Source organism: Protopterus annectens, chromosome 8.part0 (assembly GCF_019279795.1).
Source record: "Protopterus annectens isolate FY-2018-M chromosome 8.part0, PAN1.0, whole genome shotgun sequence".
NCBI classification, from domain to species: Eukaryota; Metazoa; Chordata; order Ceratodontiformes; family Protopteridae; genus Protopterus; species Protopterus annectens.
The window spans coordinates 1,798,835,906-1,798,859,801 of NC_056741.1; the positions used below are offsets into that span (position 1 = coordinate 1,798,835,906).

General features: G+C 41.4%; 1 protein-coding gene across 2 annotated transcripts in view; it reads right to left on the minus strand.

The window, feature by feature from the left end:
- Positions 1 to 23,896, minus strand: part of SLC38A7 (solute carrier family 38 member 7) — a 456,284-nt gene that overhangs the window by 277,760 nt on the left and 154,628 nt on the right. For both annotated transcript variants that reach the window (XM_044081294.1, XM_044081293.1), the window contains exon 7: positions 9,885 to 9,942. In XM_044081294.1, the coding sequence (XP_043937229.1) occupies positions 9,885 to 9,942 (58 nt within the window). The remainder of the gene's footprint in view (positions 1 to 9,884; positions 9,943 to 23,896) is intronic.

The window sequence follows — 23,896 nt, forward strand, 5'->3', positions numbered from 1 at the left end:
CTAAAGTAAATGGCTTCTTGTTAAACTTGGCAGTCTATAAATGTACACTTGCCATTAAGAGCTATACAGCAGTAGGTAAACTTCACTTCACCCACCACCAGACACACTGAAGCCTTTCAATATATCAATCACATGAATTCATTACAGCTTGCAACATTTTGTTGTAGAACACAAAATGAAAATCTAATACAAAGAAATAAAAAAAAGTCAGAGAATAAATATAATTGTATTTTTTGCTGTTTTATTCTTATGCCCTATTTTACATGCTTATATGATTTTGTAATTGTGTATGAGGTCTTTTACCGTACCTCAAGAGGCAATAAGCACCTACACACCGGCATATGTAACGCTGACTTATCTTACTGCCTCTGTCGTTTTGTCGCTAATTGCTGCTGTTCTGTTTGTTTTAAGCTCAACTGTTTATTATTTGCCTATACATTAGTGCCACAGGCTCACCAAAAATTGCAACAGCTATACAAGATGGTGTACAATGTGTAGAATTGCTATTATTCCTGTACTGCATGCTTTTAGATACTGCTGTACCTGGACTGGAAACGCTATTGCAAACTGTACAGCTATGTTAGCATATGTCTCCTCAACTGAATTTTTACTTACTGTTGAATGGTGACTGCCCTCCTGGCTGCTGAGTATTACATTTGCAACTGGTAGTGGCTGACTAGCATGCACCCCCACCCCGTGTTTTGAGGCCTAAATTAGCTAGCTGTTGATCTTCCTTAGTAGCACTGCTAAAATAACTCCTGGATAAGGACTTGCTAGTCTTGCAATAAGCTATTAAGTGACCTTTCATTGTTGTGACTACTGGCCGTTCCTAGCATAATGGTAAAATTTACTGCTTAGGTACCTGTGTCAGCTTTTGGTCACTGCTAAGTTGCTTACATTATCTACCACCCTTAAACTATTCATGCCACCATCAATCTGTTCTGCACATACTACATGTCTGTAAAACTGTACACATGGTGTCATTTTTAAATGCTCTTTGTATGGTAAAGGCTGATTTACTTGCACTGCTGCTTTTATAATTAAGTAAATTACACTGCTGAATTTATTTTAAAACTGTACCACCTGTGATATTTTTGTTACTCTGCCTGCAATACTGCATCTTACAGAGAGAACTTTGCTACTACTTTGCTTTTCCTTCTGCTTCATCTTCCCCTACACCCTCTCCTAACCTGCCAACAGTACCAATTGCCTTCCTTCTCCATAACTGCCTTATCTACATCTCGTACTTGTCACTGCTTATCTATTAACAACCACTGACTCCTACTTGTCTAGTTTCCTTCCCTACCTCACCTTCTTTAATCGCTATATTTCTCTGACCTCCCTTAATGTGTTAATATTTGTAACGCCTCTCCACTTGTACTTACCTGACCCCTAAATTCTCTACTTATATTTTATTTTCTAGGTTGTTACCCCAGCCCTACTCAGAGTTGAGGACTAGAGCTGTTTGCCCCACCACAGATTCCTGAATCTTCTGCTACCACTGGTCCATGCTAAGCCTTCCCAGTAATGAGCACAATTCAGCATTGTATGTTCATCCTAAACTTCCTTGTACATGTGTACTGGGTTATTTCTCAAGCTATTTAAACCCTTATCTCTATCTGAAGATACCCTTACAAGTCTCCCGTTCCCACTGCTCACCCCTCTGTTTCTCTCTAACCCTGCTCCATAATGAGCTCTCTCACCTGGTCTTCTACCATAATCAGTCTCCAGTGCCTCAATGTGGCTCAAGCCGCTACCCACGGGCTCACTCCACTCCTCTTATCCTACCCCCATTCCCACCCACCCCCATCAATTTTCTTTATACCTACCCTCCTTTATTCCACCTCCAGACACTCCCTTTCTTCCTCCTCCACCTCCAATTAGATCTCTACCTACCCCATCCTAGCTCGTCCCACTCTCTAATCACTCTCCAACTTTCTCCTCCTACCCCCAGACTCAACCCTCACTTTCCTCCCCTCCCCCAGACTCAACCCTCACTTTCCTCCCCTCCCCCTTTTACTCAACTAATTCCTCTTCTCTAGCTCACATATTCTTTATTTCACTTCACACTCTGTACATATCACTACATTTCTCCTACATCCCTTATACTTAACCTTATCCATCCTTCTTCCACTACTGCACACTACCTATCACATTCATCTAACCCTTCATCCAAACTCTCCTACTCCCCCCTACCATAGCACTAACTTTACCCACCTCACCTCTCCCATATCACCTTCTCTCTTCTCCTTTACTGAACTCTCACAACCTAAAATAAAACTCCTACCAATTTTCTTTACTTACTATAAACCCTAACCTAGACTGCGGTGGTGGTGCTGCGGTAGCGTTGTCGCCTCACAGTTAGACGTTGCCCGTTTGATTCTCAGTTAGAGCATCTTCTGTGTGGCGACATGCGTGAATGGGTGTTCCTTCATTGAAGGTTGTGCGTTAGGCCCGGAAGCCAGCATGTAAGACTCTACTGCCAATCATTAGTGGACCGGAGTTCCGCTGTGGCAACCCCTAACCGGGAAAAAGCCGAAAGACACAAACAAACTATAAACCCTACCCTAAATTTCTCTTACCTCACTAAATCATATCACATCTACTTCACCTCTGTCACACCCTTTCATCTCTCAGGTGATATCCACCCCAACCCAGACCCTCATAATAACTCAACTACTCCCACCTACTCAACTTACACTATCCCACACCTACTCAACTTAAACTGTCCCACAAGTACCTAACTCAAGACATAAACATTTCTCCTTTTACTCCATTAACATCCACAGTAATCTGAACAAGATAACAGAATTTCACTCCTGGATAGACCTTTATGCCCCAGATATAATCTCACTTTCTGAAACATGGCTCAAACCACATACCATTGACAATGAATTCATCCCTCTCAACTATAACATCTTACACCTTGACAGAACACACAAAAAAGGTGGAGGTGTAGCCGTTATGTACTCTGATCTCTTAACCACAACACCTCTCACCACCCTACCTCCCCATTTCTCCCTGCTTAACTCCTCATTGCTAACTGCAAACTCAACAAATACAAAACCCTAACAATAGCTGCTATCTATATTCTCCTAGGTGATAATATACCCCTTCTTGAAGAAATTTTTCACTGGTTGGCTAACATACTTAATGAAACTTGGAGACGTTAATATTAAGTGGCTCACTATCTCCTCAAACTCCTCACCCACTAGCATTCATCTTCATGATTTAACCCAGCTCATCTCCTCTCCTACTTTCATCCATAAACCTACAAGCTCTATCTGCATCACTGGCTGGATTCTAGTCTCCCATCCTAACCTCTATCAGCAACCTGAATCGCTCCCATACTGTATTAGCGACCACTCCCCTATACGAGTCCTAAGGTCCTCCCCTCACCTTCCCAAACCTCACAAATTCAAAGAATGTCACAAGCTAACCAACTGCAATCCAGATAATCTACTCTCTTCCACTGACTGGTCCTTTCTCTTCCACCTCCCCTTAGACGAGGCCATTCTCCAATTCAACACTATCTTCCTTTGCATCTTAACTATTCTGGGGGTGCTAAAGAGTTTAAGAGTCAAATCTCACTACTCACCTTGGCTCGCCCAGTCTACCAGTGTTATTATCCACAACAGAGACTCTGCCTGGAAACACTGGAAAAACAAAATCTCTCACCTACTACAACAAATATAGGGAACTTCACAAGAAAGACATACACATTGATAAGAAAAATGTCTGCCATGACTCTGTCTACAATCTAGAAACCCTACAAACTTTTGGAATTCTGTCAACTATATTCTCCACCCTGGAAATCCTTCTACACCCAACCCCTGCCCCCTGCCCCAATAACACTCCCCAAGAAACTGCCAACACTTTCAACACTTACTTCATTGACACCTTTAGTTAGCTCATGCCATCCTCTACTCCAACAAATCACTCTCCTCCCCACTACCACAATGCTGCCCTTTCTCATTAAATCTTATCCCCACCTCCTATATTAAAAACCTCCTACTCACAATTAAAGTGTGTCCCCCTTCTGCTGACAACATGCCCTCTGTCTTCCTAAAGGCTGCTGCCAGCTCCATAGCATATCCAGTTTCCATCCTCATCAATCACTCTCTCTCTCTCTCTCTGAATCTACTGTCCCAACTCTTTGGAAGAAATTTCACACTACACCTATTCACAAAGGGGGGGGTAACTCAGCTAAAATTTCTAACTATTGCCCCATTGCCATACTCTCTCCCCTCTCCAAAATTCTCGAGCACTTTGTGCATAAACAACTTGTCGCATCTCTGTCAAAAAAATCTTTATCACCCCTAGCCAGCATGGTTTCTGCCCCCATCACAGCACTACAACAGCTCTCATCTCTTTGACTAACTCCATCTCCATAGCCAGAGACAGCAATAAGCTAGTGTCCTGCCTATTCCTAGATCTCTCCATAGGCTTTGACACTGTCTCCCATCCTATCCTTCTCTCTAAACTGGATGAACTTAATCGTTCCCCTTCTACTATCACTTGGTTTGCTAGCTACCTCTCTAACAGACAGCAATCGGTCAAATGGCTTAATAGTCTATCACATTTTCTCCCCATAAAAATGGGTGTCCCACAAGGCTCTATTCATGGTCCTCTTCTCTTTAACATCTTTACTAACCAGCTACACACATCCTGTCCTCAGTCTTTCCTTATACAGTATGCTGATGACTCAGCTATCATCTCCATTGCTGACAACCCTTGTGACCTCTACTCAGTCACTCAAACCTCTATCAATCTTGCCAAATCTTGGCTTTCTAGCAACTAACTGATACTGAACCCCAAAAAGACAAAATTTATCTTGTTTCTACCCAAATTTCTTAATCATCTCAAATCCTCTTTCTCAATCCCTTCCCTCAATAACACTGCTATTTCACCTGACTCCCCCACAAAGTTTCTAGGAGTAATTGACTACAAACTTAAATTTGACCTCCATGTACACCATTCTATAAAGAAAACCCAATAACTTGGCCTACTCTATAGACACCAAAGGTTCCTTACTCCTAACTCCAGAATTTCACTTTCCCACGCTTTTCATCTACCTAACCTCTTCTACTGCTCTCAGATCCTTACTAACCTACAGTCATCTCTGCTATCTAAACTGGAAACCACATACAATAAAGTTGCTAGATTAGCAGCTAACATGCCACTTAAATCTCACCACTGTCTTGTTCTTAAAACGTTTAATTGGCTAAATTTCCCAACCACCTTTTACTTACTCAACTACTTACCAACCACTCTATCCTAAATAAACCATCCTCCTGCCTTGGCATATCCTCTATCATCTCTCTCTCTAACCCACCTATGTTCCCTTAGGAGCTCTGACCTAGGGCTCTTACAAGTCTACAAACCCAAAAAATCACTTGGACAAAACCTCTACAGCTACCTTCTAGCTCTAGCATGGAATAAGCTTCCTAAGACCCTAACCCATACACGTTTTCAAGACTGTCCTCAAAAAATCACCTAATTTCTGCCTGGAAATGCAATTGCAACCACCCCACTTAATAATTTCCCTTCAGTTCTCCCTCCCTCTCTTCTCACTCCCCCCTCACTTTCCACCCCTTCCTCTCCCTATTACTTACTACCTACTTCATTTCTCTGCTTGGTACTATTTTTACTTCCTACTTCTCACCTTTAACCCTGCCAACCCTTACCCCTACACTATTTTTGATACCTCTTACTTCTCTCTCTTCATGTTATCTTGCAGCATACTAGCCAACTCTTGACCCTAGACATATATCCTCTTTCTCATCTCTCAGTCTTGCTTACCACTTCTTTACTAACTTCTCATCTTCTTCTGCCATACTTGAGTTCTTTTTTAATTATGTTTTAAGTTCTACTCCTGATAAAATGATTTTGTACTTCTTATGATACTTTTTCTCAAAATTATACTGTGCATTTTATCATTCTGTTAAGTCTGTAATCAAGAATTTATATATCTTATTACTACTTAAATTTTGTTCTTTGGAGATTTTCTCCCCGGGCCTCCACTGAAAAAGGGTGCAAACTCAGATGGACTAACCCAGTCAACAAATGTTAAATAAATAAATAAATAAATAAATAAACAGATAATCATTAATGACAGCACTTTGCATTTGGTGTATCATGGTCTAAAATTCTGCTTACTTGATGGACTACATCCAAAGTATTACATTTGATAGAAAAAACAAAAAACGTAATTGCATTCCACACATACCTCTCAACCCTCTTAGTTCAAGAAATCTGGACAAAGCCTAAAATAATGGGGGATCAAAGGCCCAAAAAAAAGGGACAGATTTTAAATTTTGCTCTTAAAATTTACAAAGTTGATATAATAATAGGTTTTATGTTGGTATGCATTTTCTGAAGGACAAAGTCTGAAACTTTAACGTGTGTCATTACTTACGGACTTCAACAGTCAGTGATTTGCTAGGGAACCACAACTTTCATGAGCAGCAGACCAAAAATAAGAGGCAAAAATCAGAACATTCTGCAAAAAGTATGGACAGTTGAGAAGCATGATTCCCCAGCTACTACACATGGATTTCTATTAGATGACCGAAGACGGATTCTTTCGAATGCGTCTTGGTCGAACTTGAAAAGACAAAAAGGCAAAATGACGAAGCGGCATATAAGCGAATTCTTCCCCTGGGAAAGAAATCGCTTGGCCACGTCCATTACTTTGCTGTTTTCGTCACTGTAGTGCGATCTCAGAGTTGGTATATTAAGTAGGGGTGTGTGGGAGGGCACAGCCCCCCACGTCAGGGGGTGTGGGGTGAAGTTCCCCACTTTATGTTTTAAGTGCATTTTTTTTTTTGGAACAGCGATTTTTTTCCCTTGGAAAAAAATCACTGTTCTAAGCATTCCAGTTTGTAAGCTTTCGCTTACATGGGGTCAATAAATCATCATTCGCTTTTCTAAGCGTTCGATGATTTAATATAGACCCGCTACACACACACATATAACAGGTAAACAACTGTACATCCCTTATAGTCTTCTTCCCATAGCCAAATTTCATATTATCATGAACAGTCTCAGAGGTTGACTGAAGATATTCTTGAGTATAAAAAAATTATTACTTTTTATTAACTTGTTATATAGGAGACCGCCATGCACTCTGTGTTCCCTTCTGAAGCCAATAAAATTATGGCAGTGTGTCATCTTTTTAAAAAGTCATTCACATATAAAAGTTAATTAGAGGAAATGCTGAAATACTTCCAACACATACAAGCAACTTCTTCAGCACAGTCAGTAGTGACACCACTTGGCATAATTATTTATCTGAGTATAATGTTATAACATTTCCTGTAGTATACCTGGCTACTAGGTGTTTACCAAGCACTGTCAATAAAATAAATACTGATGTATCACCAAATTATGACCAAATTTATTGCCTCCATTTTCTCTCCATTTCCCTCAATCTTTTTTTTAATTAAACTGTGTCACTGTTTTACATTTATTGTTTTTTCTCTCCCTTTTGTTTCCTCTTCCACAGGTCCAGATAACCCAGGAGCAGCCAGGCCAACATCTCCCACATCAGGGAAAGTTCATTATCTCCTTCAACCCACCCAGAAACATCCTCACAAGGGTGGGCACCTTGGCGCAGCACACCCTGGAAAGTAACAAAAGTGTGAGCTTCAAGACCTGGTGTAGGATGTGGTTGAGCAGATAGTGGACAGGCTTCTTCAGCTCATGCAGGAACAGCAGATGCAAGACTCACTGCCCCAGATGGCTCAGACCACCAAGCTACTAGAGACCTCCATCCCCCTGCCAATGAAGTACTCTACTGCAAGTCCATCGTACAGTGTAAATATTTGAGGACTTCTGGACTGGGGTGTGAACTGCTCTGATGCCTTCTCACTCTCCCTGCTCCCTAATCCTCTCTACTAAACCCTTTCCCCTACTACCATCCCAAATTCCCTCTCGTATACAAAAAAAATTGAAAGATAGAAGGGTCTACCTCTGACAAAAACAAAGTGCCCTCTCCTCCCCTCACCTTCTCCAACACAACTCTCTTGATGTTTTCCTTTTGTGTGTCTCTTGTGCTCTGCCTCTTTATTTTCCAGCTGTCCTAGCTTTCCCTTTCACACCTTGCAAAGATCCAATCAGGGTCTCCATATAACACCTCTACAGTCACTGCATTACCACTATCTTTTTTCAGAATTCATCCTGCATAGCTCAGCTGAATGCTATTTGCCTTAACTACCTATAGTAGTTTATACACCCTTGCAGCTCATGCTGGTGCCAAACATCTGAAAATAGCCAAAAGTAATAGAGACACTACACCAGAAATGGATGACTTCTCACTTAATATACTTCTAAATCATTTTAAGAACTTATAAGTAGTCCAAAACACGGTGGGCATTTCTGCTCAAGCTTTTATTTTGCCACAGCCAGTGCCACTGGCTACCACTCAATGTATCTGCATACAGGTAGAGCTGCATTTTCCACCGATACGGCTTGCACAAGTACGAACTCTAGGACTTAGAATTCCACCCATTATCTTAACCAAACCGGATTGCAGTCATTGCTCCTTTGCCACATTTTACGTTGTTCACCGATTAGTTTTTAAGCATCTATGTACAATACTAAAACAAACTGACTTGCTTTAGAACAAACAGGACTCTGTTTTGGAATATGCAGCCCTCCACAACTAGCTCTTTAACCACAGACTTAATCGCATTTTTTTTTTTTTAACTCTTAACTGGGTCATAACATGCTAATCTTTACACTCACAGTCCCCTGGCAGAACATTACTTCTTCCTCAACTCCAGCCATTTCTAATAGGATACCACTAATCACCAACAGTATTTTGTCAAGCTTTGCTTCTACATCCACTCTTTTAAACTTAATTTTCTACCAAACACTACATTCAAAAATCCCAGAAAGGGTATACAAGCTTTCGAATGCACTGTGGAGATTGAAAAATAAGTAGTTTCTATGGTGCTTGGATGTGGATCAATAACCTTGGGTCTCCATGTTAAGTGGACTACGCAGCAGCCTAAGGTGCACCCGTGACCCATGATTTAAATCTCTGCATACAAACTACACCTAAATAAACTAGAAATGTTGTTCAGCCATTAACTTGACTGCATCACATTGTGATTTTGATTCCAGGATGGCATTAAAGGCATTTTCCAGATCATGCACAACAAAGATATTGTTTTTTTTTTGCAGTTACTATTTAAATAGTTTTGTGATTTACAATGATTAAGGATGTATATACTTTTTAAAAATTTAAAATTACTTTTAATGTTTATTTCATGCATTTGTCAGCTACACTTCAGTCAAGCTATAAACTTAATCAAAGAAACTAAAACATGTTCATCGACAAGCTATTCTTTACAAGTTCTCTAGGAGGGTATATTCTAAGTGTCAAGACTACTAAACAACAATGAAATAAACTTTGCTCACTTACAATAAACTGTTAATGGCATCTTTAGTCCACTAGCTGGCATGTGGAAAGAAAATACAGAACAAACATGCATAGGACAAATTTGTAGAAATACTTGGACCTTCAGTGAAGGCTGCATGTACCCCAAAACATTGATATACCTTTCTTTGAATCTTTGAACATGTGTTTATATAGGGGTAGGTAGAAACAGGCGTAACTAACTTACCGCAAGGTGAGATTCTTCAACAAGGACCATAAGCTGCTCCTCAGCTTTGCCTGTGTCCACACAGTATAACAGTAATTTGACAGGAAGATCAGGTTTGCAGCATAAACCATGGCACTGACAAATGGGCTCAAACCATGTCAGACAGTGTACAGGACACACAGATGGCTGGCAAGAACTATAAGCAGTAAAAGCCTAAAAATTCTGCTACACCATAATGAAATCGCATTGAAATAGAAGAGCAGAGTGTGTTACCTGAAATCCAAAGCAGATCGTCGGCATGGCATTGAACACTGCTGTCCAGGAGGCGGGGCTACAAAAAAAGTACAGTAATAGAAAATCATATCAGTTGACAAAGTAAAGACAGTCTCTACTGTTTACAAGCTGTGTCTATTTAAGCATTAAAAAAGAAAATGTGGATCATGTTGCCTACATTGGTAACTGAAATCAACTTTAACTAATCCAAATAATGCAAGTCGATCAAAACAAGTCACATAAAGGCCCTACTGATACATGAAACTGACAGAAGTGACAGCACTACGTCAGGGGATGGCCAAAGATTTATGTACAGTGCAGGTAAAGATGGCATTCATGCGACACCTTAGAAGTTCCATTCCACAAATGGAAAGGAAGGCTTCTTGCTTTACAAAGAAGTTGGTGCAGGGACATGAATGGCAGTTTTAGTACATTCACACAGTCAAAAATAAAGATAGAAGTGCCTACTAAGAATAGATGACAGTAGACTGCTAGAAGAATAAAAAAACTTTCAAAAAACATGCACACACTGCGACATTTCACTGCATACTCAGTTGTAAGCAAAAAGTACTTTAAGTGCAATGATAAAACATGTTTACAATTAACATTAGGTTTTAGTGATCAGTGACTACAGAACGACTTCTTTATTTTTCCAACTTTAACTGATAACATTAAGATAGGGCTATTTGATTAGCTAATGGGGATTTTTTAGTGGTGGTAAACTGCAGTTACCATCATAAAAAGATCTATTGAGCAGACAGCCAAAATTGTTCAGACTTGTTGCTGTTAAAGTACAGATTTCAAGTTTGTGAAAATAAATAAATCTCTCTAGTCCTGGATCAAAAACTTTCTACAGTCAAAAGCAGATCAAAAAGAAGACAAATTTATTTCTGACTGTTTAATGTCACAAAAGTTGCATTAACATATGCTCACTAAATACAAAACGCATCTACTATGTGGTATAAATCGACATCCATTAATGAAAAGGAGTATCATTAAACAACATTTGTTAATAAGGATAACAACTGCCCTTAGTGTTCAATAATAGTAACTATGGTCCAATAATGAGTGATGCAGGATTTAAGCTTCACTCTAATGGATAACTGTGCTATTCGTGGGTAAATCTTGCTAAAGCCATGGTCAAGAGATAATTATCAATGTATAATTACTTCTTTCATCTCTTCATTTGTTCCAGTCCTCAATTTTCATCACTTGCTCCCAGTTTTGCTGATTCATTCTGTCAAGTTCACCTCATAACCTAGCCTGAAAAACTATCCCATGAAATCAGCCACTGTGTACATGAAAAAATACTTCTGCAGCATTCTACAGTCACCAAGAATGATGCCTCAATACAAACAGAAAACGAATGACTAACAATTGGCTTAGTTTCTGGTGTTATTCCAGGGCGATCCAGTACCAGACAGCCTGGGAAGATATGATCAACAGACCACGATGCTTTGCCAGTGATGGCTTGCATCCATCTCACTTGAACTTCTGGCAAAAGCTCTTGCCTCAACCATAGTGCCTTTTTCAGCAAAAGTGACAAGGTTAAAACTATCAACATAAACATAAAAAAAAACGAAATTAAAGGTCATGATGCAAAACGCTAGGAGTCTAAACATGAAACTGCACTCACTGCCAAGCATTCTTAACCCTGGAAAATGCTGACATCTACGCAGTCACAGAAACCTGGTACAAAGCTGCAGAGAGCACCCGGTTACTCATCCTATCATACATTCAGACCCCAAACTGTAGGCAGTAAAGCCAAAGAAGGTGGAGTTTCAATACATATTTATGACATACACACCTCCAGGCTTGTCAAACAGTATGATGCACAGGAGACACTCCAGGTGCAGTTAATCATTGACAAGACACCTATGAAAATCATAGCTAGCTACCAGCCCCCAAATCTGACTTCAGATGCCCAGTCCACCTATCTGGACCTCTTTGAATCTATCAAGATTCAACCCTTTACCCTGATCCTGGGTGACTTTAACTACCCAAACATAGACTGGAAGAACTACGCATGCCAGAACACAAATGCCCACAGATTCCTCGATTTTGTCAATACAAATGCCTTGGAACAGTTAGTCAATACCCCCACAAGAGGTGATAATATCTTGGACTTGGTATTAACCAACATGAGTAGCCACTGCAGCATCCCAGCAGTACCATCCTCCCTGGTAAGATCTGACCATAAAGCGGTCACTTTCGAATTCACCATCTCCCCTGAACCCCCTCTTACTAAGGTCAAACAAAAAAACTTCTCCAAATCTGATTAAGCCTCCTGAGGGATGGTATAAACAGCGTCACAGCTCCCTCCCCCTCTATAGGAATTGGCACCAGTACCCAAAACTACCTGACTGGACTAAATTATCCTCTGTAAGGAAGAGTAAACCTGTCTGGTGGACATCTGCAATAAATAAACTCTATAACAAAAGGAAAAAATTGCTGTCCAGGACCAAGGAGGAGGAGGTGTCCAACTGGAAGCAATCTCTCCTTAGCCTGAACAAGCAAATAAGAGCACTAGTGAAATCCTCCAAAGCAAACTTAAGAGTTCAAATTGGCCACATCTACTACAGACAATCATAAGGCCTTCTTCACACATGTCCACAATCTCGAAGGAAGTGCCCAGATCTGTTCAGAACTGATGGTCAAGGACACCACATATACAAATGCTCTAGATATAGCAAACTTGCTGGCTGACATATTAAGTGAAAACTTCACCCCTCTGCCCCCCCCAATCAGTAAATCAGGACAGCCCCTTGCAGAGGATGATTTAGTTCTTTCCATGAGAAACTTCACCATGACATGCCTTGCTGCTATTAGCTTCACAAGCTTATAATACAGAGGAGTGGTCCTTGTGCCCCATTTATAGAAAGTCATCAGTACATCAGTTTTCCAGTCCCTCTGGTATTACACCAGTTCTCAGTCATTCACTGAACAGGTGCACCTCCCCTACAGGCTGATTGAGGGGGTTGAGACTGAAAGAAAGACATCTCAGCTTGGACGATGCAGTCTATGTACTCTGTCCACCTGAATCTTAGAAAGGACAGAGTCCAATCAGATGCCACCTGGAGTACAAAAAGAATTGGTGTTCGGCGACCCATTCAAGGACAGAACTGCACTTTTCCTAATTAGAAAGGAGAGTAATGATACAAAAGAGCAGGGAGGAGAATGAGGTGTCCTTTACATAAGGGCAGTCTGGGAAGAAACCTGGCAGGTCCTGTTAGCCTCATTTCAGTTTCAGGGAAGGTCAAGGAAAATATTCTGCTCGGCACAGCAGAAGAATTACCATTACTTCTCTGACCACAGGTCAACATACATTCATGTTGTAGATGGCCAGTTATACCAGATTTAGCACTGGGTCCTCACTAAGGTGGGCAAACACGGACCTCTGATGATGCAAGTAGTTTTTGTGTTTTTAAGTTAATAGGTTTTAGGGGGGTATTGGGGATGTGGGTTTTTTTTCCCGTTTTAGGGCCTTCAATAAAATAAAACAATTTTTAAGAGATATATGGCAAGCAATAACTGTATAAAAGATTAACCTGCCAAATAGTATATGCATATAACAAAAAAGCTGGAACTAGACATTTAACAAAAAAGCTGTTATACATAAAAGGTGGGAATAATAACTTTTCAAGAAAACAATGTTTTCTGTAGTGTCTTTGAACGTTGGTCTCACAGATAAATACAAAAAAGAAAGAATAGTGAACTATATTAAAAAAATAGTGCAAATACCTATGCTAAAGGAGATGCACTTGGAAAGAAATGAAAATGTGAATTTGATAAGGAAAGGTTCGTCAGGATGGTTATTCAGCGGAATATCTGGGTCAAAGGAAAACAGGAGTATTTATATTAACTGCAAGAGGAGCTCCAACACTAATAGAATAGGTAATAACAGTAGATTTGTACTACTAAGATGCTACTGGCAAGGAGTAAGATTACATTGGCATGTATTTATATGGGTTCCTATCAGCTGACCGAAGACACAGGTTAACTAATGTGACTTGGTCATAGGTAGGTACTGGGCTATTGGCCCAAGGGCCTACGTAAGCCTAGCCAACAAGGTTCCGTGGCTTACACCACCCAAGAAAGTTATTTTCCTGTGCCACTGTTGAACAGAGACACAGAAATGATCCCCGGGGTGTATTTTCTATTTCCCATCCACTCGTCAAGATTTTTCTTGAAGGGTGCTAATGAAGAACTTTGCTTGACATAGATGGGTAGCCTGTTCCAGAGTATGGGAAGTCTCTGGGACAGGAATCTATCCCTCCAGCAAGTCCTGTTTATTGTAGTGACAAAGTTTAGGTCAATAGAGCGTGTAGCTTGGAGGGATTGGGATTTCCTTAGGTGCAGCATGTCCAACAGCTCTGGGTTTGACATAGCTTTATATGTTAGGCAGAGATCACCTCGGAGTAGGCGATATGCTACAGAGTAAAGCTGGAGTTTTTTGAGGCAGTCAGTGTAGGGCATTTGTTTGAGGCCAGTAATCCTCTTTGTGAGGTACTCCTGTGGCCTTTCCAGATGCTGCAGATGTCTTGTGAGGTACATTCCAAAAGGGGCGTTGTACTCTATAATGGGTCTAATGAGTGTCGAGTACAGGGGAACAATGACCTCTTTTTTCCTGGATGAAAACCCTTTTATGATGAGGTGTGCCATGTAGAAGGACTTCCTGACTACTGTGGTTATGTGACTATCAAAAGGAGAGACCACTGTCCACCTGGGTCCCAAGGTCTCATCACACATTCGGTGTTAAGTAGATTGCTGCCTATGTGGTAGTTCATGGGTACAGAGTTTTTACCAAAGGGGATGACACTGCACTTTTTGGCATTGAGCTTGAGGCCATGGCTCTGACACCAGGCATCTGTCTCAGTGAGGCCCTTCTGTAGGATGTCCACATCATTTGGGGACTTGACTATGGCTCCTAGTTTGCAGTCATCTGCGAACTTCATTAGCCAGAGGCCTTCTGTGTTAGCCTGTACTTCAGAGATGTAGATACCAAACAGGAGAGGTCCCAGGACGAAACCCTGTGGTACTCCACTACTGCTTTGAAGTCAGATTTGGTGTCTGCAACTTTTACAGTGTGGGTTCTGTCAGTGAGTCAGTTGGCAACCCATCTTGTGACGTAGGGATTTATACCTAGTTTTGTGAGTTTAGCTATAATTCCAGAATGGGGGATGGTGTCGAAAGCCTTGGCGAGGTCAAGATAGGCTGTGAGGCTTTACCCTCATCTACGGCTTTGGTGACTGCCTCAAAGAAGTCAATCAGGTTCAGGAGGCATGATCTGCCTTTCACAAACCAGAACTGGGTGGGATCCAGAGTTTAGAAGTTACCAATGTCTTTGTTTATGAGTTCCATGATGATACATTCCATGGTCTTGCAGACCAGGCAAGTCAGGCTAATAGGTCAATAGTTCCCGGGATCAGTGGTGGCTCCCCCTTTGTGCAGTGGGATATCTGTTGCTGTGCGCCATTCAGTGGGCACAAAGCCTGATGCCAGGCTATTATTGAACATGGTGCTTAAGTGGGGAGCCAGTTCGTTCTGAAGTTCATGTAAAACACAGCCTGGGATGTTGTCCGGTCCCATGGATGCTGTGTTTTTGGCTTTAGAGAGTGCAGCTTTTACCTGCATAGTTGTGATTACAGGGACTCTGCATTCTTTCTGTATAGATATGAGCCCTTTAGGGGGTGGGGGGTAAAGTTAGCACTGAACCTATCTGCCAGGATGTTGGCAATATCAGTTGGCTCTGTAATTTTTGTGTCGTTGTGCTGTAACTCAGAGCAGATCTGGGTGTTGCTATCGAGATTCTTGACATAGCTATAGAATGTTTTGTGGTTGTCCTTAGAATTAGTGGCAATTTTGTTTTCGTAGCTAGCTTTGGAGGATCTTATAAGGGATCTCAGTTTCTTACTGAGGCTGACCAGCGAGCTCCTCCACTCATTGGATTTTACTCCCTTTTGCAACTGTTGTACAATTTGTTTATGGCAGGGGACCACCAGATTGGCTTCCTTTTTTTGAAGGATAGCATCATGGTTCTGTTTGGGATAGCACGATCCATGCACTTGTGTAAGTGCTTATAGAGTGCATTTGTGTAGGATTCAGCAGTTGTAACTGTATTGTCCATCTGCATGGGTGTCATGAAGTTCACCACTTCTGTCTTAAGAAGCATGAAATTGGTTTTGGAGAAATTTTTTACTGTGGTTTCCTTAATGGGGGGTGGGGGCGGGATGTGGACATCAAGGGTGATTAGCTTATGGTCAGATTGGATCAACGAAGAGTTGACTTCACGTGTGGAACACCAGTCACTCATGTTGGCAATGACTAGATCTAGGATACTGTTGCCCTTGGTGGGGGTGTGGATAATTTGATCCAGGGCATTGGAGTTTATGAATTCCAGAGAGCGTTGAGCTAAGAAGTTGGTAAATGAGTAGTTTTCCCAGTTAATGGTGGGGTAGTTGAAGTCGCCCATTATTAGGGTATCTGGTTGAACCCTAACATTTTCCAGTACATCAAGAAAAGAGGAGTGGGAATCCTGGGGCATGGTGGGGGAACTGCAGCACGCTACAATTTGGACTGCAGTTTTGCCCAGAGTTAGTTGCACTTGGATAACCTCGGATGCATTATGCTGAGCAACTAGCCTGGAGGTGTGGATATCCTTAATGAATATGGACACACCTCTGCCTTTGGTGTTTCGGTCCAGGTTACATGGCCGAAAAGTGTGGTATGGGTTATAGCCTGGTAGTGCAGGGGTGCTCTCTGGAGCCTTGAACCAGGTCTCAGTCACTGCACAGATATCAATGTTCTCCATTTTAAGGAGTGCCTCGAGTGAGTGCATTCTGAGATTTAGACATCTAGCATTGAGCAGCATTACCCTCAGTTTTTGCTTGCCTGTTCCTGTTACGGTGGTGAATTTGTTATTTGAACCTTGCCTAAAAAAGGCACTATAGGGGCAGCAACAGCATTAGCCAGTATCCGGAATCCCAGGGGTGACAGGTGCAGGCCATCTGTTGCAAAGCATCGTGGTCTGTCGACCATGTCATCCCAAGCAGACAGATACTGGATCCCCTTAGAATGACACCAGAAGCTTAGCCAATTGTTGAAGTCAATCATTTTGTCCTTGTCCTGCGGTATCATTCTAGGCGATGGTAGAATGCTACTCAGGGGCTAGGGTCATACCTGCCTGGGTTACAAGATCGGAGAGCTCTTCCATGTCTCTTTTCATGTAGTCCAGGGGAGGTACGTCTCAGGTCATTCACACCAACATGGACAATGACAGAGTCATATTTGTACTTGTTGTGGAGTGACCGGATTGCGTGGGTTATGTGGTGGATCCTGGCACCCAACAGGCAGCTGACAGTAACCTTCTCGTTGTTTAGCCTGGTGAGTGGGACATTAGTGTGCCTGACTATAGAGTCACCTATGACTAGTGTATTGGGTACGTTGTTTTGCCTTATTGGCTGTGTTGAGTGGCACACTGAATCTGTGGCCTATGTGTCATTTGGGTTGTGTTGGGGAATGGAGGTTGCTTGTGTTTCTGCTTTGGAGGTCTCTGTTGCTTAGACAAATTATTACTGAGAGCCTCTGCAAATGTTTTTGTATTACTATGTGTGGATTTTGGTGGTGCAGATTTAGTGAGACTATGTGATGAGTGTGGTGTGGTGCAAGTGTTTACCTTCTCCTCATGACTGGCAAGTTCAGTCTTGGTTGGAGAGAGCTTTACCTCCAGTTTGGCTAGATAAGTGCATCTCTCACAGGTTGTAGTGTTGGATGGTAGGAGGAGAGGGTTGTCTGTGTAAATGAGGCAATTTCTACATTGCCTCAAGATGTCCAGATTCATTAGATAGACAGGAGAGAACACTGGGAGCTGACCCTTGGACATGCCTGAAAAAAACTATTTTCCTCTAGATAAGTGAGGAAAGTGAGTACAAGAGCTGTATTTTCTCTAGGTAATGAGGAAGGTTGAGTGCTATAGTAATTGGCAGCTTATTTAGTGCTTACAAGTTCTAAACAAGTGCTGAGCATAACTAAGCAAATTTAACTGCTAAAACTAAGAATCTGTATCTGTACTAGATGAGTTACAGGACAGAAACAAGTGCAAATGCAGTCTTTTAAATCAGAAAGCAGAACGGTTGAGCTGTAAATGCCGAAACGGCAAAATATCAAGTGGCATGTAAGGCTTGGCCGCTTCGGTAGTTTGCTGTTTTTGGCACTGTAGTGCGGTCTTGGAGTTGGTATATTTAAGTAGGGGGGCTGGGGGGGGGGGGCAAAGCCCCCCACTTAATATCATGTATTAAAGTTTTTTTTTTGTTGTTGGAACAGCGATTTAAATTGCTATTCTGACAGTTTGGTTTTGTAAGCTTTTGCTTACGTGAGGTTGATTAATCACCGTTCGCTAACCTAAGCATTCGGTGATCTAATACAGACCCATTTATATTCCACAAAAAACTGCTAAGAAAATTCTAGGAGAAATAATCAGCTTTCAACAAGGAATATTACTTGCATGGAATTTGATCTGTAACAGTGAAATGTCTGAGGGTCCAGAAGGGAAATATAACAAATGTAGACTTTTGAAGAAATTTATGAAAATATTTGGCATGGAAGATGTGAATTCAGTACTAGGCGTTTTGGAGTGAATTTACATAATATTTCCCAAGATAAAACAATGGGCTAGGCTAGACAGAATTTACACTTAACATGAACATGTGCCTTTAACTGAAGATCTTGACATGCACCCAATAACTATTTCAGGTCATGTGACAATAACAAGTAAAATAAAAGCATAAGGTAATGAAATAACAGACACTGGCACTTTCATACCCATCTGTTGATGAGAGAGGAATTTAAAGAATGGGTAGTGGAAATTATTCAGGAGCTATTAAAGAAGATAGAAATTTCTTCTGAAAATATAGCTAGAGAATGGAATAAAGTTAAAGTGGATTTTATATATAGGGTGGAAATAAAAGAAAGGGAGATATGGTTACAAATTAACAAGAATTATTTAGAGGGACTGACAAATGGTAAAGTATTGCAAAATAGGGGAATTTCCACAGAACAAGAAGAGCAGCAACTGCAGAATGTTAAACAGAAAATAAGGGATTACCCTTGATAATATGCATGAATTTGGAAAGAATGCTGCTAAGCAACTGTTGTCTGATAATAACTCTACAGCACAAAACCTTTTAGCACAACAACTCAGGCAACAGAAAGATGAAAGGGCTGTTGTCAAGTTTAGAGAGCCTAGAACAAGGAAGATAACCAGAGATCCTGTAAACGTATTAGAAACATTTCAGAAATTCTACAAAAAGTCTACATAAAGCAGGGAAATATGGGAATCAAGAAAAGGTACAAATGAAAATGTTTATGTAAGAATTAAATATGCCAAGGTTAGAGGTAGATTAGGCTCAATTACTAACAGTTAGGATAGGAGGAGATGAGATAAAAATGGTGATGTATACCCAATCTACAGGAAGTCACCAGGAATAGACGGTATTCCTGTGGAAGTTTGGAAACTAGGAGGGAAAAAAACTGATACAGATCTGGAAGGTTTTGTTTAACAGTATTTTAAGAGAAGGTTATGTACCACATCCTGGAAGAAAGCGGTGGTAGCTGCAATACCTAAAGAGGGTTAAGATCCATCAGATCCAGCATCATACAGGCCTATTTCTATACTAAAACCATGATTATAGAGTGTTTATGTCTATAATGGCTAAAAGAAAGGCAAAAGGGAAGCCAAAACTGATAGATATAGGATCAATGTTGTTTTGTGGAGGAGAGGCAAACATTTGTCAACATACACTAATGATCCAGAGGGAAGCAGAATGTAAGAAAATAGCATTGTTGTTGGTGGGTCTTGATGCAGAGAGCATCTGACAGAATAGCTGCGACTTTATGAGCAGGGCAATGGAAGTATTTGCATTCCCTGATAAAATTATAAGGTTGATTAGGAGGATATATGAGGAATTGGAGGAGAAAATTAAGTGGGTGGGGTCCTCTCTCATAATTTCGAGGGACCAGATATGGGTATCCTCTCTCCCTTTTGTTATCTGCATTATGTTTAGAACCACTGGCAAAGAAAATAAGGGAATCAGAAATTCAAGAATATAATTAGTATGGTAGTCAAGAAAAGCTGTCTCTATTTGCAGATCAGATGATATTATTTTATACCCAACAAAACCAGAAAGAGACATTACAGTGTTCTGGAACATTTTGAGACAGTTTCACATCTTTTCGGGATACAAAATTAATGAAGCTAAAACAAAGGCATCATCAGTAAATTATGTACCCACACAAAAATTGGTTCAGCATTATCCAAATTTATGGGAAGTGATAAAATGAAGTATTTAAGAGTATGGATTAAAAATGATTCCAGTGTGGCAGCTAAGGATATGTGGGAACAGACTAAACAAAAGAGAATACAAAAACTGAAAAATGGAAGCTGTGTTATACTGATATCGATAGTATGATACAAGCAGTTAAAATGTTTTTTGTCCTTTAATCTTAATCTTATACACAGGTCAGGCATATTTTTATCAACCAGTGGAGAAGTTGTGGACAACAATTAATAAAGAGTTGAAGGATTTTATCTGGGAGGGGAAGATGGCAAGAGTCAAGTGGGATAAACTGATTCTTCCAATCAAACGAGGCAAATTGGGATTACCCGATTTAAAGCAGTATTTCAGGGCAACACAGTTAAGGCTCCTATAGACAGCACAAGCAGAAAACTATAATTCAAAGTGGAAAGATATGATGAAGCTCTAGAAACAAAGGAAAGGCTGGCATTTTGGATACAAACATTTAAGGAGAATAACAATAATCATACAGAATATTATATTCATAAATTATCAGAAAGTATTTTAAGAACTAAACCAAAACAGGAATGAAGAAAGGAGATTCGCCTTAAGGTGAAACAACATACCTAACACACTAGTAATAGGTGACTCTATAGTCAGGTACACTGACGCCCTACTCACCAGGCTGGACAAAGAGAAGGTTACTGTTAGCTGCCTGTTGGGAGCCAGAATCCGTCACATAACACAAGCACTCAGGTCACTCCAGAACAAGTACAAATATGACTCTGTCATTGTTCATGTTGGTGTGAATGACCTGAGACATACCTCCCTGGACTACATGAAGAGAGACATGGAAGAGCTCTCTGATCATGTAGCCCAGGCGGGTATGACCCTGACCCTAAGTAGCATCCTGCCCTCACCAAGAATGATACCTCAGTATAAAGAAAAAATGATCAATTTCAACAATTGGCTAAGCTTCTGGTGTCATTTAAAGGGGATTTACCCATCTTCTAGCTAGCTGGGGGAATCTATTATGGTGTATTTGTTTGTATATATGTATATACATGTTTATTTTTATTTGCTCTCTCTTATTTGGAAATTTTGCAATTATCCAAATTTAGCCTTCCTAGAGGGCACCTAGCATCTGGGGCAAGAAACACTGGTTCAAGGAAGATGGGCTACAACTGATACCACATTTATACCCGAATAACTGCAGCTATGGAGGGGTGAAGTGCGACATCAGCCGAGGCCAGACCCAGACTTTGGAATCCGGCTGACCGAAGGGCTGCCTGACGACAGGACAACCTATTTGTAAGGACTGCAGATGCATCATTGAAGGACATCATGAAGGTCCTATCGAACACCCTGATATTGGGCAATTTCAATTACCCTACCATTAACTGGGAAAACTACTTGAGTACAAACTCCCAGGCTCAGCGCTTCCTGAAATTTATCAACTCAAATGCCCTGGATCAGTTGGTAAACTCCCCTACCAGAGGCCACAACATATTGGACCTGGTCATCACCAACATGGGTGACAGGTGTTCCGCACTGGAGGTCAACCTGTCACTGGTTACATCAGACCATAAACTAATCACTCTGGATGTCCACACCCCACCACCACCCCCAACCAAGGAAACCACAGTGATAAACTTTTCTAAAACAAACTTCACCTTACTTAAGGCAGAGGTGGTAAGTTTCACAGCCCCCAAGCTAAAGGATAACACTGCCCAAGATGCAGAATCTTTTATAATTGCACTCTATGAGCACCTACAAGGATGCATGGATCGTGCCATCCCTAGCAAAACCAAGACTCACTCCACTAAGAGAAGGAAACCAGTCTGGTGGACCCCTGCCATAAACAGGTTATACAACAAAAGGAGGAAACTAGTTCAGAAAAAAAGCAAATCACAAGAAGGAAAGACATCCATGATCAGTATCAGTAAGAAACTAAGGTCCCTCATAAAATCATCCAAGGCTAACTTCGAAAGACAAATAGCCAAGGATTTGAAAGATAACCACAAAGCCTTCTTTAGCTATGTCAAGAGTCTCAGTGGCAACTCACAGATATGCTCTGAGCTAGTGCAAAATAGCAAAAAATATACTGAACCTTCTGATATTGCCAACATCCTGGCAGATAGATTCAGTGCAAACTTCACTTCCCTCTCATCTTCAAAAGGGCCCACAACAATACCAGAAAAGTGTAGTGTCCCGGAGATCACAGAAGCACAGGTGAAATCATCCCTTTCAAAAGCCAAAAACACAATGGGGCCAGATGGTGTCCCAGGCTGCATCTTGCATGAACTATAGAAAGAACTAACCCCCCACCTAAATATGCTGTTCAACCTCAGCCTCTCCACAGGCTACATGCCCATAGAACGGCACACAGCAATGGTTCTTCCACTCCACAAAGGAGGGGCCACAACTGGCCTTGGTAACTATCGCCCCATAAGCCTGACTAGCCTGGTCTGCAAGGCTATGGAGCACATCATCATGGAACTCATTAACAAAGACATTGGGAACCTCCAAACACTTGACCCGACCCAGTTCAGCTTTGTTAAGGGCAGATCATGCCTACTAAACCTGACTGACTTCTTCGAGACAGCCACCAAGACCATAGACGAGGGACAGGTGGTTCACACAGCCTACCTTGATCTCGCCAAGGTGTTAGACACCATTCCTCATGTGGGTATTATAGAAAACCTCACCAGCCTAAACATAAACCCCTATATCACAAGATGGGTTGCCAACTGGCTTACAGACAGAACTCACACGGTAAGAATAGCGGGCTCCAGGTCCGACTCTAAACCAGTCACAAGTGGTGTCCCGCAAGGCTCGGTCCTGGGACCCCTACTGTTCGGCATATACTTCTCAGAAGTACAGGGCTAACCAAGTTCCATGATGACTGCAAACTGGGAGCCATAACTGACTCTCCAGCTGTCACGGACATCCTTCAAAAAGGCCTTACTGAGACAGACACCTGGTGTCAAAGTCATGGCCTCAAGCTAAATGCCAAAAAATGCACAGTCATCCCATTTGGGAAAAACAAAACGCCCACGAATTACCACATAGGCGGCAGCCCCCTTAATACAGAAGAGGCAATAAGAGATCTGGGGACCCAGGTAGACAGTAATCTCTCCTTTGACAATCATATTGCCAAAGTAGTTAGGAAATCCTTCTATGTGGCTCATCTAATTACTAAAGGGTTAGCATCTAGAAACAAAGAGGTTATAGTGCCCCTCTACTCGTCACTCATCAGACCCATCATAGAGTACAATGCCCCATTTGGGATGTCCCTCACAAGACACTTCCAACAGCTGGAAAGACCACAAAAGCACCTCACCATGAGGATTACTGGCCTCAAACATATATCCTATACAGCCCGACTGAAAAAAGTCTGGCTGTACTCAGTGGCATATCACTTACTCAGAGGTGATCTCTGCTTGACTTACAAAGCCATGTCCAACTCAGAATTGATGGACATGCTCCACCTAAAGAAATTCAAGCCACACGCTCTAGTGAGCTAAACCTCGCCACAACAATAAATAGAACATGCTGGAGGGATAGATTCCTGTTACAGAGACTCCTCATGTTTTGGAACAAAATTCCTAACTACATTAGGCAGAGCCCCTCACTAACACTCTTCAAGAAAAACCTTGACGAGTGGATGGGTAACAGAAAATACACCCCTGGGATCACTTCATTGGCTCTGCTTGACAG